The sequence below is a fragment of the Arachis ipaensis genome, chromosome B5 (genome assembly GCF_059453495.1).
Source record: "Arachis ipaensis isolate K30076 ecotype BB chromosome B5, ASM5945349v1, whole genome shotgun sequence".
Classification (NCBI taxonomy): Eukaryota; Viridiplantae; Streptophyta; class Magnoliopsida; order Fabales; family Fabaceae; genus Arachis; species Arachis ipaensis.
This window is the reverse complement of record NC_142440.1, coordinates 146,768,418-146,788,218: the sequence shown is the minus strand read 5'-3', so window position 1 is coordinate 146,788,218 and position 19,801 is coordinate 146,768,418. Positions and strand designations below refer to the sequence as shown.

General features: G+C 33.3%; 1 protein-coding gene across 1 annotated transcript; it reads left to right on the top strand.

Moving 5' to 3' along the window:
* The first annotated feature begins 7,226 nt into the window (after positions 1-7,226).
* LOC148566139 (uncharacterized) lies at positions 7,227-16,670 on the top strand. Its single transcript, XM_088487399.1, has 4 exons — positions 7,227-7,371; positions 7,556-7,774; positions 13,995-14,674; positions 14,768-16,670. Exons 1-4 carry the CDS (start codon positions 7,227-7,229, stop codon positions 14,783-14,785), a joined length of 1,062 nt encoding a protein of 353 aa, XP_088343525.1. The 3' UTR covers positions 14,786-16,670.
* Positions 16,671-19,801: the final 3,131 nt, after the last annotated feature.

The window sequence follows — 19,801 nt, the reverse complement described above, 5'->3', positions numbered from 1 at the left end:
TTTCCTTTCTCTGGTATTTGGAATGTGCGCTTGAATCTAATTGCACAATCTTTCTCTAGATCTTTTTAAAATATTTTGGCGCTGTCAGATATTGATGTCATTACCATATTTATGTCTATACAAAATCTAAGGGCTTTAGATTCCACATTGTTTCTCTCTAACTTTTTGCTTGAACGAGCTGGCAGATTAATGCCAAGAAAGAAAACACCAAAACTCTTGGACTTTATGTAATTTGTAATTTTACTTATGCGGTATGCATTCATCTAATCTAACTGTTACATTCAACCCTCAAGAAAACTAAATAGTTCTGTCATCTGAAAGAGTTCCTTTAGTGCATAGTTTTCTTTTGATATCAGGGCCTGTTTGTCTGGCACCTTCGAATATGTAAATCTTATTTGTTGCTTTTGGTTTGTAAGCTTTCTGGCTTGAGGAAGACCAAGATCGCACCCTCACATGCTTCTTTGATCGAGACCCCAGTCCTCTGGCTCGGCAGGCTCTGTATCTTCTACGCCCTCCTCAAGATTAGGCTGGTTGGATCTCATGTCAACCCACTTGTCTCAGGTCTCTTCATTTTTTTTGACACTCTTTCAGTATATTAATATTTTGTTTGAGTTATATAATATTTCATTTATGGATTATGATTTTTTGCTATTGTAAATTTTAATCACAATTATTTATTTAACGCAATAAAAATAACGGTAAAAATTATTTTTTTAAACGATAAAAAAAGTCACTATAAGGGTAAAACGGCGGTTCAAAAATGCCATTTTAACCAACCAAAACGCCACTCTGTCAAGGTAATAATGGCGGTTCAAACTGCCGTTTTAACCTATCCAAAAACCGCCATTTTAACCCTGGAAATAACGGCGGTTTGAACCGCCGTTTTAACCAACCAAAACGCCACTCTGTCAGGGTAATAATGGCGGTTCAAACCGCCGTTTTAACCTATCCAAGAACCGCCATTTTAATCCTGGAAATAACGGTGGTTTGAACCGCCATTTTAACCTATCCAAAAACCGCCGTTTTAATCCAGAAAATTATGGCGGTTTTCAAAAAACTACCGTAATAACTAGAATGGCGCCCAAAATTACGTCGCTTCCTAAAACCGCCATTCTTGGTAATAATGGCGGTTCAAACCGCCGTAAATACCTAAAAAAACCGCCGTTTTAACCAGAATTTTTTGTAGTGTACCCCACATGAAACATTTCAGAAACTCTTTAATCCAAGTATCAGCAAAAGAGATTTTAAAGCCTTGAATGATAATTTTAAATTGAGTGTTCATAATTTTATGTATGTTATTATAATTAGATATTATCAATCTCCAGGTATCATTAGATACTATTATTTAAGGGCTATGGTACATTTTTTTGTACTAATTAGATAAGTAATATTTAAAATATAATAATAGTATTTACTAATATAAAGTGTTACCCGTTTAGTATTGTGTGTTCCATTGCATGATTTAATATAAAGTGTTTTACTGCATTTAAAATTTTTAATTCTACTCCATATGGTTCCAAAATATAATCTTTGAATCTTGGCTATAGTGTTTTGGATTAGGAATTTTGTGTTTTCAATTGGTGGTATTTGAATGTTAGTTTAGTATTGGATTTGGTGGGTGAGGCTTTAGGATTTATGGTATTTGAGTCCATAGTTTATTTTTTAAGGTTTATGTCTTTATGGTTTGATTGATAGGTTCTTTTAGCATTTAGGTTTCCTGCTTTGCGATTTTGAATATATGGTTAAGGGTTAAAGTTTAGGATTTTTTGTGTAGTTTATGTTCTCGGTTTTACAAATAATGAAATTAGTGTGACGAGTTTAGAATTTACAGTTTAGGATTCATGATTTTGCAATTTATGGTATGAGTTTTGGGATTTGAGGTTAAGAGTTTAGAGTTTTGGGTTTGTGATTTTCTATTTAAGTATTACGGTATACGATTCAAATTTACATATAGGTTTAGCGGAGGTTAGGGTTTGAGAGTTACTATTTAAGCTTGTTGGTTTAGAGTTCAGTATTTATAATTTATGGTTTGTTAGGAGCATTAAGAGATTGTAGTCGATGATGTAAGATTTAGGGTTTACATTTTATGGTTTACAATATTGGCTTAATCATTTAGGATTTATGTTTTCCAACGTAAAAAATTTCACCATTGTAATATTATTCGAGAAAAAAAAATTTGTATACGCTATTGATTCATTTGTAACAGACGCGGATAATCAAAGTAACCAATATATTTTAATTTTATTTGGACTTTGAACCGATTTTATTTATTTTCACAATGAATGATCATTTTGTTTCACAACCCACACAATCTGGCCCGGTAAATATTTTTTTCACAAAGCCTCAAACCTTTAATTAAAAAATTAGTTGAAGATATCTTTTTCAGTACACTTTATATTGTACCAAGCTTTTCACTTTATTACTTTCTACTGAGAATATCGATCTGAGACTTTATTCTTCCACATAATCCATTATTACACATGTGCCTAAGCCAAGCCACAACATGACTCCAAAGCTTATTTTTGTCTGATCTAGCAGTCAAGGATGTCCATAATAGCCAACAGAGACGACATGAGCAGGCATGCATTTTAGTAAGAAGTTTTGTATACAAGTTTATTTGTTTGTCTGTCTTTATTTGTTTACTGTATCTATTTCCTAATATTAAGATATCATAAATATAGTTTCAGTACGATAAGTCTTAACTATTGCATATGATCCAGTATTATTAAAATATCAACAGCGTTCAATCTAACTTGAACATTTCTTTAGAATTGCAAATTGGTAAAGTTCAATCATTTTGGAATAGATTAGAAAACACACAATTTCGATTCAACTAATTCATGTTTTAAATTTAAAAACAAATTATCTGTAGGAGGTTTATCGAATTGTGGTATGCATGGCCAAGGTTCAAGAACCCCTTTTTCCAATTCAACGTCAACAAGTAGGTATAATCTGATACTCTCTACCATAAAGTTATGATAGTATATAATTTTTACTCTTTAGATATATTCAATTATAATATTCTACTATAATGTGTTAAGCAACAAATATTAAACGTTCTATCAATGGATCGTAAGAAGACATAGCATTGACGAAACATATAATGGAAAATTTTAAGCAACAAGATTATAATTTCATATTTGTGATGGTCATAGGTAACAACTGTTTATGATGCACTTTGGTGACAAGAGAAAATGAAATGTTTATTCCATTTTATGAGCTAAAGAAGGTTTATAAGTTATATGACACCCATAAATATTGTACTGTCAAACTTCGATATGTTAGTTGGGGTATATTTTATCTCATCATGTGGGATAAGCACTGGAACCAGGTGACAGGAGAAGTATCTGCTGACCACTATATAAAGGACGTCTTTTCCTTCACAGAGATTTATCTCATCCATAATGTATTTTAGTTTAAGGTATTCTGATAAAGACCCCTCTACAATAGCTCAAATAAGAACAAGCAATGATGAGTCGAAGAAAGATAAAGTAACCACTAAACAAACTCCTAAAATGTAACACACATTGTTATAATTTAAGAGCATCAACCAATTTTTATTTATATACTAACATACATACTCTATTAACTATCTGACTTTTTTGAGATAGTGACATAAAAAGGAAAGTTGAAGTCGAGGATTTAAGTGATTATTATTGTGAAAGGTATTTCGTGATTTGATTTATATGTCTATGTGAAATACTTTGTTACCAGCCTAATATTTTTATGTATTTTACAAATAGATCAATAGGCTGGTGCACTTATTCTAAGTTCTTAACCAGGTCTGATATTCAAGCTATTTTGTAAGTTGTTAAAAAATAAAAATATTTTAAAAAATATATTTTTTTACTATTTTTTAACTCATTATTGACTATCTTACAATATGTGTCACGAAAATTCTTTGCCATACTGCTTAAAGCAGGCATAAATAGTGAGTGGCATGTTATAAAACCTCCAACTAAACCAACCAGAAATTTTATCTTCAAGTTAATGCCCAACGAGAATTGAAAGAAAGAACTGAAGCTGGAGGTGATTGGAAGCTATTCTACAGTTATTATAGATTAAAACAAGGTGATTTCTACAGGTTGGATATTAAATTTGTGCAGGAGAGAATCATGAAGGTTGTCCTGCATTAGTGACTTATCTTAATAGCTTACCCTCTTGAATTATGGATTTGGACTTGTAATACTTTACAAGTGACGGTCCACTTTGCAGTATTAGAAACTTTTTGAGCTTTGAATAGCTATAATGGACATATATTACCCTATAATGGGACTCATTGTGTATAGCTTTAATCTTTAAGACTTTAAACATTTATTAAAGAAACAAAATAGAACTTAAGAATTTTTGTTATTACCACCTACTTTCCCAAAAGATACCAAATTTGAAAATGAAGACAAGGAACATATACATTTTGTAAGGTGAAATTCATGTGAAACATGTTTTTTTTTAGACAGCAACTTTATTCAAGTACATTATATTTTCTTTGACTAAAAAGATTATTAGGTGCAACTACAAAAAGGCTGGCTTAAAAAATATAGAAAACTGCAAGTGCATGCATGCATATTAAATAGGAATAGGAATTTCTTGTTGAAGGGCTTCCTTCTTAGTGATGCCTTCTTTCAAATTTTTAAAATTACTTTCCCCAACTCCATTCTTTACAATATCATCCAAAGCATCCCAAGAAAACGGCCTATAATTATCACCTAAAAGACAAAAAAAAATTGATTCACATGATGCACTAATCTAAAACTATACTTGTTCTCTTGATACAAACTAAAAGTCATTATATGATTTGGAGCATGTGGTAACCTGAAAGACAAACCCTACAATAGAGAGAGTCTTGTGCATATTCTGAAGGCTGCATCAATCAACTTGTAAGCTGAATGACGAGATTACATTTTAATCTTCATGCAAGAACAAGCACTTATCAAGATTAATCGCATCAAATATCTAATTAGTAACATTCTGCTTGAAAACTTTTAATAGTATGGAATTGAATTAAATTCTAGTATTTTGAATGAATTAGTAAAATTATAAAATTGAATTGAATTCCAATGTTTGAAATGTTTATAAAATGAATTAAAGTTTTAAAGGTGGACAACTTTATCCTTTATTAATATAATATCATATATAAATAATAAATATACTTATTTATTAAATTATATGAAATAATTAAAAAATTATATTTTTCAACTAAAATTAGTTCACCTCTTTAAAAAAATTGAATTAATATAAAAATATTAAATTTTAAAAATTGTTATTAATTAAAAAAATTAAATGGTTCTCCATTGTTGATTCCAACGACAAATCAATAATAAAAAACAAACATGAACTATCAAGAAACAATTTGTTGAGTGATCTAATGACATAGCAAGTAAAATAAAAGTCAATTATTAACAGTAAATTATAGCAACGAATTGATATCATTAAAATGGTAACTTCACATTGACTCCAAAAAATAACTATTTATTAGTTGTTGAGATTCTTATATACCAACATTAACTGATTAATAAGAACAAAATTAAGCATATTTATGAAATTCAAAGACAATGAGACTTAGATAAGACAAAAATATTATGTCTCTATCCCTACATCTTTATTTCTTTTGATATGTCTACATCTTTTTGTTCAGACAAGTACCAAAACAATCCACCAACAAGCTATAGCTCAAATGGCATAGTCTCTCCATACTCACCTAGAGGTTGTGGGTTCGAGTCTCACTCCTAATTTTGGAAAAAAAAGTACCAAAACAATCCATATATGTCTTCAAAATCAAGTGATAAATTCATAGATTTACTTAAAAAATGAAAAGGCCTTTCAAAATTACTGGAGAAAGCAAAGATTAATCTAGGTTCAAAACAACTTTACTTGATCAAACACAAACAATTCTATTGACAGCATGATGAAAGTGATCAACTGTGGCTAGAAATTAATAAGTACCTTTTATAATATTACCCTAATATTTTGGAGCAATTGAAGGTTTTCATTCTCAATTAGATTCATGAGCCCTTTAAGAGCCGCTTCTCGACCAGTCCACGCTTTGGGACCAAACTGCGACATTTTGAACTGGACCATTTTTAAGCGGCAGTAACTGTGCTACCCAGATTGAGTATGCGTCTTCTCCATACCCTAACATTACTCCCAACAACTGTTACCCTGTCTGTGAGTAAGACTGTGATTTTGACATTCGGCTCCAGGCGGGGGATGCTCAATGAGATCATTATCAAGAACATTCGTTGATGACTGTGCGATAGGAGATTCATTGGTAATGTTGCGCTCGTCAGATAATGCTCCTGCTAGTTATGTCAGCGATGAACTATGATAGGGTTTTGGAGGAAATCAGATTTTTTTCTTGTGTCAGGTGAAAATTTGATTTGAATCAATAAAGATTCTTGTGTTATGTGAAAATTTTATCTCAATCATTACAGAACGGGAACTATAGAAAGTAAAGATGTGCATTGTAACAACCCAGATTTTTAACAACGGATTTCTTAAGCTCTATACATTAGAATTCGCAAAATTCGAGGTGATGCGGTTAAATTTAGTTTGACGAGCTGATTTTGTAAGACCCAAGACTTTTGAAAAGTCCTATTTTGAACTAATCTCAAATTATATATATTTATTTATAGTTTTAATTTCAGAAATTATTTTTATTAAAAAATAATTAAAGGCAATTAATTGGATTTAAAATAAATTAAGGTTTTTGTCTAAACTCTATTCCTAAGGATTATTTTCCTATCTATGATTTAAAGTTCTAGAAATTTAAAAATAATGAGGTTTGGCTATTTAAATTAGAATTTTGTCTAATTTTATAATTATTGATTATTTTCTATATTTAAATTATAAAATTAGTGGTTATGAAATAATAAGAATTTTATAAGATTTGATTTTAGATAATTTAATTTATATCATTTAATACTTTAAGTTAAAGATAAAGAGAAATTAATTATACTATCATGAATTTTCAATTAGAGTAATTTATTGAAAATCAATTAGTATTTTTTATACTACAAATAATATTTTAAAGTAACTTTAGAGATTAAATTAGTTTTTCAATATTAATATCTTATGCTCTAATTTTATTAAAATTACCAAATTATCTTTATACCTAATTTTTACCAAAACCCTAAATCCCCAAAATATCACCCTAACCCTTAGTCACCACCGTCACACCCCCCAAACCCTTCAGCCAAGCCTAACCTCAGCTACTAACCAAGAAAGAAATGAAAAAAAAGAAAGAAAGAAAGAAAGGGGGAAAGAGAGAACGGGAGAGCAGAGGGGAGGAGAGATCGGTGAGGGAGAAGGGTAGAGGGAGGAGCTACATCGCCATCACCGGCCTTGGGCTCGCCGCCGTTCATACCCCGTTGCGTCACCACCCAGCCGTCTCCAGCCCACCGCCAGTCGCTGTTGTCGTCACCAAGGGAGGAGAGAGAAAGAGGCGAACGCGAGGAGAGAGAGAGAGGGAGCTCGCGAGGAAGCTGCCGCCGTCGAAGCTGGGTTCGTCGTTGTCGTTGGAGTCCGCATCACTATCGAACTTGCTGCTGTCACCGAGGGGAAGCCCGTCGCCGCCAGCTTCGTCGGGTCTCCGCCGCTGAACCTGTCGTTGCCACCGCCACTGGAAGCGCGAAGAGAGAACGCGCGAGGGAAACTGTCGCGGAGCTGCCGTCGCCGCCGCGTTGCTGGGCTCGCCATTGTCCTGCCCGCGCGGCTGCTGCGTTGCCGGAGCTCCTCGCCGCCGCTGTCGACGGCGGAAACCGCCTTCCAAGCCTGTGTCTGTTGGTAAGCCCTAACCCTGCTTCAGCTTCTTTATTCGTTAAGTTTACCTTTACCGTGAGAATTGTCGCTGAGGTTGTCTGTGCCAGGTTATACGGTCACCACAGAGTTTCTCTGCCGCCGTCCAAGTTGCCACCAAAAGGATTCACCACAGCCTCCTCTGTTCTTGTCTTCGAATTAGAACTGCCCTTTTCCACTGAATATGTAACTCCTCTATCCTTGCTTTGCTGCCATTTTATTCCTCTGCTATGATCTTTTAATTATGACCGCGTATGTCTCTGTTTTAATTCTGCTAAGGATTGTTTGAAAAATTAAAATGGGTGCTGCTCCCCACCGGTTCAGTCACATTGGAATCACTGCTGCTGCCATAAAACAGAAAGGGAAGGGAGTTACTATGTTTAACCTGTGTGAATTCAGCTAGTTGAGGTAGGGGTTTTTCTTAAATCTATTTTATATTACAGGGTTGTTATAAATCGATATTAGCGCGTAAAATACATTTTTGTGATTTCGTGAGTCTTATGAATTGAATTGAGTTGTTTTAGTTGAATGAGATCATTAGTTTGATTTGATATTAAACCCGATTTGATATTGGAATTTGATTTTAAAATAAACTTGGAAAAGACTTGATATTTGAAAACGGGTTATTTATTGAGAATGATTTGCTATTTTGGAAATGATTCAAAAAGTGTTTGAAAGAATGGTTTGGTTTGAAACTATTTGAGAAGACCGAGAATTCTTAACTATTGATTGATGCTGTTGGTTGAAGTCGGTTTTAATTATGATTTATAGGATTGGTTGACTGAATTCTGGATTTTGTAATTTCTTTGGGTTGAGTACTATTGTTGTGATAATGGTTGTTGGAAGTGATTTGACTGATTAACAGGTGTTTGGTTTGGTTTGGTTGGGACCCGAACAGGGTGGCAGAATCCGAATTTTAGAGGAGATGCTGCCGAAATTTTATAAAATTGGAAGTTTTGTTTGAAGTAATTGTTTAAAAAGATTTAGTTCTTAAACGTTATTTGTTTCGGATTGATTTATTTAAAAAAGAAAGAATTATGTTTTGAATTGAGATTGTTGATTAACAGAAAGAAGGATGATGAGGATTGATTTGAAATATGATTTTTGAATGAATTTGGAAATGGGATATGGATTGACGAATGATGATGAGATTGAGAATGGCTTAGATATTGATGAATGATGAATGAATTATTTATGTGGCTTATGAATTTGAAATATCTGAGATACGAGGTTCCCTGGATTAAGTGCCGTGGCTTGCCACCACGTGTACCAGGTTGAAAACTCGATACTCTGTTGACCCTACGACGTAAGTGTGACCGGGCACTATATAAATTCCCGGGAATGTTACCCCCATTGAGCAATATTGATTATTTGGGAAAAACTATGCATAGACTCTTGGGGATGCACGTCGGGGGACAGTCTAAGGACAATTCAGACTTGTCGGGTTGGCTGGATAACCGACAGATGAGCCTCATCAGCCATAGGACAGGCATGCATCATATGCATTTGTATGCTTTGCTTGGGTTTGAACTTGTTTTGGTTTGCCTAATTGCTAAACTGTTCTTAACTGCTACTTGAACTATTTGCTGTAACTGCTACCTACTTGTGCTTTCCTTGTCTGCCTTGCATGTGTTTGTCTTGGCGTGCTACATTTGAGAATAAACTTTGGTGCTAAATTATTGATTGTATTGTTTGATTGCGTGGTTGGTTTCTGATTGAGATTTTTCTTATAAGAAAGGAAAGATTTTGGATTTTTGATAGATTAAACGTTTCTTTGAAAAGGTTTTGAACGATTACCTACTTTTTTTTAAACGATTCATAAGGCAATGATAATCACTGAGCTTGAAAACAGTTTTCTTATTAAATATCTTCTTATGACAACTTTGAAATTTCATGGTGAGACCGTGTGGTTAGGTTCTCACCCCCCTACAGCTTTACCTTTTCAGGAACCGGATGAAGAAGCATTAAGAGAAGTTATACCGCGTTTGGGTTATATGTTGTTGTATTAATTAGATTATTTTGTTTTCCCTCGTCTTTGTTATTACAAATTTGTAAGAGGGATAGGAGTTGTATGTTTTATATGTTTATTATATTATGAGATATTATGTAAGGAGTCTTGTATATGAATCTATGCCTGCTTGTATTTTTTTTAAGATAAAATAGTTTTCGATTTTCGAAGAAATCAGCGATACGGCGTTGAGTCACATGCTCCTATTTTAATATCTAATATTTAAAGTAGTCGTAATACTTCTTGCTATCAGAGTAGCGCAGCCGGAAGCGTGACTTCTAATAGTGAAGGTGTTACATTATGGTATCAGAGCGGTCTTTCCTGTAGAGCCTGAGGAATAGACTGATTATGCTTCAATTGCATACTCTGAGAGTCAGTCATGTAGTAGGTCTTGTTTGGATAACGAGAATAGACCTTTAAGTACATGACGGTCTATTGATAAATACCATTAATCTTGCATTGCATAATTCCTGGTATTAAGTTTGGCCAGCTTAACACTAGTGAATTATGTATATGTAAGTACTAATGGGTTATGATAGACAATATGCGAGTTATAGGTAATGCGAATCGCGGGTTTTGGGAACGTTAGGAGTTAATTCTTGAGGTTACTCGGTTAGGTGTCTTGAACTCTGCGAATATCACGTATCTTATTCCTGCTTGGTATGCTCTAAAGTTCTTGTCTGCGATACTTTTCTTGGAAAATGAACAGATTATCTTTCAATCCTACTCTCTCGTTCACGTACGCTTTTGTTTGATCCTAACTGCATATGCCTGTTTAAAACTCTTGGTGTATTTACCTTCTTTATTTAGGCACTTCTTTTTAAATTATGTATTTTTTTATATATACATTTGAATCTATTTTGATGCAGGACTCCTTTTTAAGTTCATATTTCGAGTCCTTTGTAAATAAATTGTAATTTAGTTTTCCTCTTATTTGATAATAATTACAGTCATTCTTTAAATCTTAACAAAACCGTTTTTAATTTGAAATATACAACCGCTTTTAATTTGATATGTACTTCTTTATATAAACGTTGAAAGTTTCTTATACAGTTTAAAACTAGTTGTTTCCAATACCTCGCCTGTTCCTTCATTGATTTATAGAAATGTATATATACTTTAAATATAATTTGATTTTCTAACAATTTTATTACAGTTTTTACGAATATCCTGATTTGACTATATATTTAGATATTTTTCAAAGAAAGGTTTTTGTCTCTTTCCAGTTGGTTTTGTTTGGTAAGCTTCACCTAATTTATTTTTTTTATTCGAATTTGGTTTAACATACTATATTATTTATGCAATTGTTGTTCTTACAAAAAACAATGTTGGACTCATGTCTTTATTCTCATGAATGGATCAATTTCTTTCTTAAACTTTTTATTTCTGTGAATGTCATATTTAGTTCTGTTTTTAACTACTCTTTTATTTCTTTTAACGTCACCATTAGTCTTAGTTTTCCATTTCTTGTGAATCTTGTTCTCATCCGAGTCGACTTTAATTTGTTTCCATCTAATGCGCCATTTGTCCTTTTATTTGTCTTTCTTTAGTTAAAGATTCTTTCTTGAGAATTTTCTATTGATTAAGTTGTTTTTCCTGACGCGTTTTGTATTCCTTTGGACCAATTGAAAACTCGTTTGATAATCCATGCCTAGTGAGTTCTTGCTCAAATTCCCTTGATTTAAAGATTCTTTCTTCCATGAGCTGATTTCCTTTTAAGCGCATCGTAATTTTCTTAAATGATTTTTGCGAGGTGGTTATTCTAAGTATACTCTCAAAATTTTGTTTTGGACCATTTTGACGAAGTTTTGAATTCTTTTAAAGAAATTTAAGTTTTGGATCAACTTTTTAAGTTGCTGAGTTCCTTTTTAAGCTTTTCGTTTCTATGAGTGACATGCTATATGAATTGTAATTGAAATCCTTTGATTTAAGTTCCTTTCCTAAAATGAATTAGTTTCCTTTTTAGCACATCTTAATATTATTGAACATCCTTATAAAGTTGTGACTTCAAGTATATTATTGGAGTTTTGTTTTAAACCTTTTTAAACGAGTTTTGATTTATTCTTATGCAGAGTTGTCCCTGACTTTGAATTGCCTTACTTGAGTAGTGCCTCTCTTTAATATGATTTGAACTTGATTCGGGGCGATATAACCGTCTATTAAAGTTTTAATAAAATCACTTTCAATTCAGCCTACACTCCTTTACCATATACTCTGAAAATCTCTGTATGTGATTTAAACCTGTTCAACTGTAATGCATTATCTTTTCTTTTATTAGTAAAACTTTATGTTAAGTTTTCTTCCAACAAGATTGTGGTTTTCATACATGCTTGAAGAAGAAGAGAAAATACAGTTTAGCTCTTAGCCAAATTAATCTTTCCATTTACAAAGTTTGTGTAATCTATTTCCACTTGAATTTATATTGAAATAATGCCACATTTACATTTTTATTACTCTTTTGAAGGATGTTTGTTACCCATTTTCTCTTTAGAACATGAAATGATTTCCCCTTAAGTTTCCATTCTTTACGAACAATGCATTTGAAAATATTTTTAACCATACTCTTGAGTTCTATAAACTTTGTCTTTGGTTTGGATATACTTATTCTGCAAACCTCATATTTACTTGTCTCAACTTGAATTCGTTTCAAAATACTGCATTGTTTTTCATCTTATTGGTCTTATCAAATTCCTTCGATTCAAGAGTTATCCTTAAAGATATTAGTTGACTCTCTTTCCAGCACTCTTTATTTCAGCAATTCTTTCAAAATTCTCACAAACACGGTCCTTGTCGTTTTTCTTCCTTTTCTATGGTCTACTATTCTTCTGAGTATACTCGAGATTAGTTTTGGCATTTTGTGTGACCATTAGACTTAGTAAACGACACATTAGTTCTTTAGGACACGTTTGGTGAATGCAAAAGGTGAAACTCATAAGTGTACGACATCACAGGGAGTTGTGAAACCTTGTTTTACGTGAAAGAGTTTTGTTGATGTGGGACTTATAACCAGTAGTAAGGATTGCAAAGTGTTTAACAATGTTGAAAACCTTCGGATGAGTTGCTCAATGAAGTACGGTTAAGAATGGTGGAGATAAATTATGTTGAAGTTTGAATAATTGAATCTCTAAAGTTGATATAAGATCAGTATGTAAACGTTAAGCACATCATTTTAACCCCAGCTTGTGTTATAACCTTTTGCCGCATTGCTCTACCATCACATGTTTGAAACATATCATCTTGTGCATCAAGCCTATCTGGTAACTTCTGTTTCACATCATACTTATATCCTTTATATTTTTATGTCATATGAAAATCCTGGTATTTGAAACTATTTGTATATATATATTGAGGACTTGTTTCCATTTCTTTAAATAAGTTCAAGAGTGAAGTAATATGAAAATCTCTTTCATTTTGTATCAATTTTCGAGGACGAAAATTTTTATAAGGTGGGTAGGATGTAAGACCCTAGACTTTTGAAAAGTCCTATTTTGAACTAATCTCAAATTATATATATTTATTTATAGTTTTAATTTCAGAAATTATTTTTATTAAAAAATAATTAAAGGCAATTAATTGGATTTAAAATAAATTAAGGTTTTTGTCTAAACTCTATTCCTAAGGATTATTTTCCTATCTATGATTTAAAGTTCTAGAAATTTAAAAATAATGAGGTTTGGCTATTTAAATTAGAATTTTGTCTAATTTTATAATTATTGATTATTTTCTATATTTAAATTATAAAATTAGTGGTTATGAAATAATAAGAATTTTATAAGATTTGATTTTAGATAATTTAATTTATATCATTTAATACTTTAAGTTAAAGATAAAGAGAAATTAATTATACTATCATGAATTTTCAATTAGAGTAATTTATTGAAAATCAATTAGTATTTTTTATACTACAAATAATATTTTAAAGTAACTTTAGAGATTAAATTAGTTTTTCAATATTAATATCTTATGCTCTAATTTTATTAAAATTACCAAATTATCTTTATACCTAATTTTTACCAAAACCCTAAATCCCCAAAATATCACCCTAACCCTTAGTCACCACCGTCACACCCCCCAAACCCTTCAGCCAAGCCTAACCTCAGCTACTAACCAAGAAAGAAATGAAAAAAAAGAAAGAAAGAAAGAAAGGGGGAAAGAGAGAACAGGAGAGCAGAGGGGAGGAGAGATCGGTGAGGGAGAAGGGTAGAGGGAGGAGCTACATCGCCATCACCGGCCTTGGGCTCGCCGCCGTTCATACCCCGTTGCGTCACCACCCAGCCGTCTCCAGCCCACCGCCAGTCGCTGTTGTCGTCACCAAGGGAGGAGAGAGAAAGAGGCGAACGCGAGGAGAGAGAGAGAGGGAGCTCGCGAGGAAGCTGCCGCCGTCGAAGCTGGGTTCGTCGTTGTCATTGGAGTCCGCATCACTATCGAACTTGCTGCTGTCACCGAGGGGAAGCCCGTCGCCGCCAGCTTCGTCGGGTCTCCGCCGCTGAACCTGTCGTTGCCACCGCCACTGGAAGCGTGAAGAGAGAACGCGCGAGGGAAACTGTCGCGGAGCTGCCGTCGCCGCCGCGTTGCTGGGCTCGCCGTTGTCCTGCCCGCGCGGCTGCTGTGTTGCCGGAGCTCCTCGCCGCCGCTGTCGACGGCGGAAACCGCCTTCCAAGCCTGTGTCTGTTGGTAAGCCCTAACCCTGCTTCAGCTTCTTTATTCGTTAAGTTTACCTTTACCGTGAGAATTGTCGCTGAGGTTGTCTGTGCCAGGTTATACGGTCACCACAGAGTTTCTCTGCCGCCGTCCAAGCTGCCACCAGAAGGATTCACCACAGCCTCCTCTGTTCTTGTCTTCGAATTAGAACTGCCCTTTTCCACTGAATATGTAACTCCTCTATCCTTGCTTTGCTGCCATTTTATTCCTCTGCTATGATCTTTTAATTATGACCGCGTATGTCTCTGTTTTAATTCTGCTAAGGATTGTTTGAAAAATTAAAATGGGTGCTGCTCCCCACCGGTTCAGTCACATTGGAATCATTGCTGCTGCCATAAAACAGAAAGGGAAGGGAGTTACTATGTTTAACCTGTGTGAATTCAGCTAGTTGAGGTAGGGGTTTTTCTTAAATCTATTTTATATTACAGGGTTGTTATAAATCGATATTAGCGCGTAAAATACATTTTTGTGATTTCGTGAGTCTTATGAATTGAATTGAGTTGTTTTAGTTGAATGAGATCATTAGTTTGATTTGATATTAAACCCGATTTGATATTGGAATTTGATTTTAAAATAAACTTGGAAAAGACTTGATATTTGAAAACGGGTTATTTATTGAGAATGATTTGCTATTTTGGAAATGATTCAAAAAGTGTTTGAAAGAATGGTTTGGTTTGAAACTATTTGAGAAGACCGAGAATTCTTAACTATTGATTGATGCTGTTGGTTGAAGTCGGTTTTAATTGTGATTTATAGGATTGGTTGACTGAATTCTGGATTTTGTAATTTCTTTGGGTTGAGTACTATTGTTGTGATAATGGTTGTTGGAAGTGATTTGACTGATTAACAGGTGTTTGGTTTGGTTTGGTTGGGACCCGAACAGGGTGGCAGAATCCGAATTTTAGAGGAGATGCTGCCGAAATTTTATAAAATTGGAAGTTTTGTTTGAAGTAATTGTTTAAAAAGATTTAGTTCTTAAACGTTATTTGTTTCGGATTGATTTATTTAAAAAAGAAAGAATTATGTTTTGAATTGAGATTGTTGATTAACAGAAAGAAGGATGATGAGGATTGATTTGAAATATGATTTTTGAATGAATTTGGAAATGGGATATGGATTGACGAATGATGATGAGATTGAGAATGGCTTAGATATTGATGAATGATGAATGAATTATTTATGTGGCTTATGAATTTGAAATATCTGAGATACGAGGTTCCCTGGATTAAGTGCCGTGGCTTGCCACCACGTGTACCAGGTTGAAAACTCGATACTCTGTTGACCCTACGACGTAAGTGTGACCGGGCACTATATAAATTCCCGGGAATGTTACCCCCATTGAGCAATATTGATTATTTGGGAAAAACTATGCATAGACTCTTGGGGATGCACGTCGGGGGACAGTCTAAGGACAATTCAGACTTGTCGGGTTGGCTGGATAACCGACAGATGAGCCTCATCAGCCATAGGACAGGCATGCATCATATGCATTTGTATGCTTTGCTTGGGTTTGAACTTGTTTTGGTTTGCCTAATTGCTAAACTGTTCTTAACTGCTACTTGAACTATTTGCTGTAACTGCTACCTACTTGTGCTTTCCTTGTCTGCCTTGCATGTGTTTGTCTTGGCGTGCTACATTTGAGAATAAACTTTGGTGCTAAATTATTGATTGTATTGTTTGATTGCGTGGTTGGTTTCTGATTGAGATTTTTCTTATAAGAAAGGAAAGATTTTGGATTTTTGATAGATTAAACGTTTCTTTGAAAAGGTTTTGAACGATTACCTACTTTTTTTTAAACGATTCATAAGGCAATGATAATCACTGAGCTTGAAAACAGTTTTCTTATTAAATATCTTCTTATGACAACTTTGAAATTTCATGGTGAGACCGTGTGGTTAGGTTCTCACCCCCCTACAGCTTTACCTTTTCAGGAACCGGATGAAGAAGCATTAAGAGAAGTTATACCGCGTTTGGGTTATATGTTGTTGTATTAATTAGATTATTTTGTTTTCCCTCGTCTTTGTTATTACAAATTTGTAAGAGGGATAGGAGTTGTATGTTTTATATGTTTATTATATTATGAGATATTATGTAAGGAGTCTTGTATATGAATCTATGCCTGCTTGTATTTTTTTTAAGATAAAATAGTTTTCGATTTTCGAAGAAATCAGCGATACGGCGTTGAGTCACATGCTCCTATTTTAATATCTAATATTTAAAGTAGTCGTAATACTTCTTGCTATCAGAGTAGCGCAGCCGGAAGCGTGACTTCTAATAGTGAAGGTGTTACATTATGGTATCAGAGCGGTCTTTCCTGTAGAGCCTGAGGAATAGACTGATTATGCTTCAATTGCATACTCTGAGAGTCAGTCATGTAGTAGGTCTTGTTTGGATAACGAGAATAGACCTTTAAGTACATGACGGTCTATTGATAAATACCATTAATCTTGCATTGCATAATTCCTGGTATTAAGTTTGGCCAGCTTAACACTAGTGAATTATGTATATGTAAGTACTAATGGGTTATGATAGACAATATGCGAGTTATAGGTAATGCGAATCGCGGGTTTTGGGAACGTTAGGAGTTAATTCTTGAGGTTACTCGGTTAGGTGTCTTGAACTCTGCGAATATCACGTATCTTATTCCTGCTTGGTATGCTCTAAAGTTCTTGTCTGCGATACTTTTCTTGGAAAATGAACAGATTATCTTTCAATCCTACTCTCTCGTTCACGTACGCTTTTGTTTGATCCTAACTGCATATGCCTGTTTAAAACTCTTGGTGTATTTACCTTCTTTATTTAGGCACTTCTTTTTAAATTATGTATTTTTTTATATATACATTTGAATCTATTTTGATGCAGGACTCCTTTTTAAGTTCATATTTCGAGTCCTTTGTAAATAAATTGTAATTTAGTTTTCCTCTTATTTGATAATAATTACAGTCATTCTTTAAATCTTAACAAAACCGTTTTTAATTTGAAATATACAACCGCTTTTAATTTGATATGTACTTCTTTATATAAACGTTGAAAGTTTCTTATACAGTTTAAAACTAGTTGTTTCCAATACCTCGCCTGTTCCTTCATTGATTTATAGAAATGTATATATACTTTAAATATAATTTGATTTTCTAACAATTTTATTACAGTTTTTACGAATATCCTGATTTGACTATATATTTAGATATTTTTCAAAGAAAGGTTTTTGTCTCTTTCCAGTTGGTTTTGTTTGGTAAGCTTCACCTAATTTATTTTTTTTATTCGAATTTGGTTTAACATACTATATTATTTATGCAATTGTTGTTCTTACAAAAAACAATGTTGGACTCATGTCTTTATTCTCATGAATGGATCAATTTCTTTCTTAAACTTTTTATTTCTGTGAATGTCATATTTAGTTCTGTTTTTAACTACTCTTTTATTTCTTTTAACGTCACTATTAGTCTTAGTTTTCCATTTCTTGTGAATCTTGTTCTCATCCGAGTCGACTTTAATTTGTTTCCATCTAATGCGCCATTTGTCCTTTTATTTGTCTTTCTTTAGTTAAAGATTCTTTCTTGAGAATTTTCTATTGATTAAGTTGTTTTTCCTGACGCGTTTTGTATTCCTTTGGACCAATTGAAAACTCGTTTGATAATCCATGCCTAGTGAGTTCTTGCTCAAATTCCCTTGATTTAAAGATTCTTTCTTCCATGAGCTGATTTCCTTTTAAGCGCATCGTAATTTTCTTAAATGATTTTTGCGAGGTGGTTATTCTAAGTATACTCTCAAAATTTTGTTTTGGACCATTTTGACGAAGTTTTGAATTCTTTTAAAGAAATTTAAGTTTTGGATCAACTTTTTAAGTTGCTGAGTTCCTTTTTAAGCTTTTCGTTTCTATGAGTGACATGCTATATGAATTGTAATTGAAATCCTTTGATTTAAGTTCCTTTCCTAAAATGAATTAGTTTCCTTTTTAGCGCATCTTAATATTATTGAACATCCTTATAAAGTTGTGACTTCAAGTATATTATTGGAGTTTTGTTTTAAACCTTTTTAAACGAGTTTTGATTTATTCTTATGCAGAGTTGTCCCTGACTTTGAATTGCCTTACTTGAGTAGTGCCTCTCTTTAATATGATTTGAACTTGATTCGGGGCGATATAACCGTCTATTAAAGTTTTAATAAAATCACTTTCAATTCAGCCTACACTCCTTTACCATATACTCTGAAAATCTCTGTATGTGATTTAAACCTGTTCAACTGTAATGCATTATCTTTTCTTTTATTAGTAAAACTTTATGTTAAGTTTTCTTCCAACAAGATTGTGGTTTTCATACATGCTTGAAGAAGAAGAGAAAATACAGTTTAGCTCTTAGCCAAATTAATCTTTCCATTTACAAAGTTTGTGTAATCTATTTCCACTTGAATTTATATTGAAATAATGCCACATTTACATTTTTATTACTCTTTTGAAGGATGTTTGTTACCCATTTTCTCTTTAGAATATGAAATGATTTCCCCTTAAGTTTCCATTCTTTACGAACAATGCATTTGAAAATATTTTTAACCATACTCTTGAGTTCTATAAACTTTGTCTTTGGTTTGGATATACTTATTCTGCAAACCTCATATTTACTTGTCTCAACTTGAATTCGTTTCAAAATACTGCATTGTTTTTCATCTTATTGGTCTTATCAAATTCCTTCGATTCAAGAGTTATCCTTAAAGATATTAGTTGACTCTCTTTCCAGCACTCTTTATTTCAGCAATTCTTTCAAAATTCTCACAAACACGGTCCTTGTCGTTTTTCTTCCTTTTCTATGGTCTACTATTCTTCTGAGTATACTCGAGATTAGTTTTGGCATTTTGTGTGACCATTAGACTTAGTAAACGACACATTAGTTCTTTAGGACACCTTTGGTGAATGCAAAAGGTGAAACTCATAAGTGTACGACATCACAGGGAGTTGTGAAACCTTGTTTTACGTGAAAGAGTTTTGTTGATGTGGGACTTATAACCAGTAGTAAGGATTGCAAAGTGTTTAACAATGTTGAAAACCTTCGGATGAGTTGCTCAATGAAGTACGGTTAAGAATGGTGGAGATAAATTATGTTGAAGTTTGAATAATTGAATCTCTAAAGTTGATATAAGATCAGTATGTAAACGTTAAGCACATCATTTTAACCCCAGCTTGTGTTATAACCTTTTGCCGCATTGCTCTACCATCACATGTTTGAAACATATCATCTTGTGCATCAAGCCTATCTGGTAACTTCTGTTTCACATCATACTTATATCCTTTATATTTTTATGTCA

Coding starts and splice junctions, on each gene's coding strand:
- LOC148566139 (XM_088487399.1), top strand. CDS start 7,227: ATGAAAAAAAAGAAAGAAAGAAAGAAAGGGGGAAAGAGAGAACGGGAG. Junction 7,372..7,555: donor CGCCGTTCATACCCCGTTGC/GTCACCACCCAG, acceptor GCTGTCACCGAG/GGGAAGCCCGTCGCCGCCAG. Junction 7,775..13,994: donor AAACCGCCTTCCAAGCCTGT/GTCTGTTGGTAA, acceptor GAGATCGGTGAG/GGAGAAGGGTAGAGGGAGGA.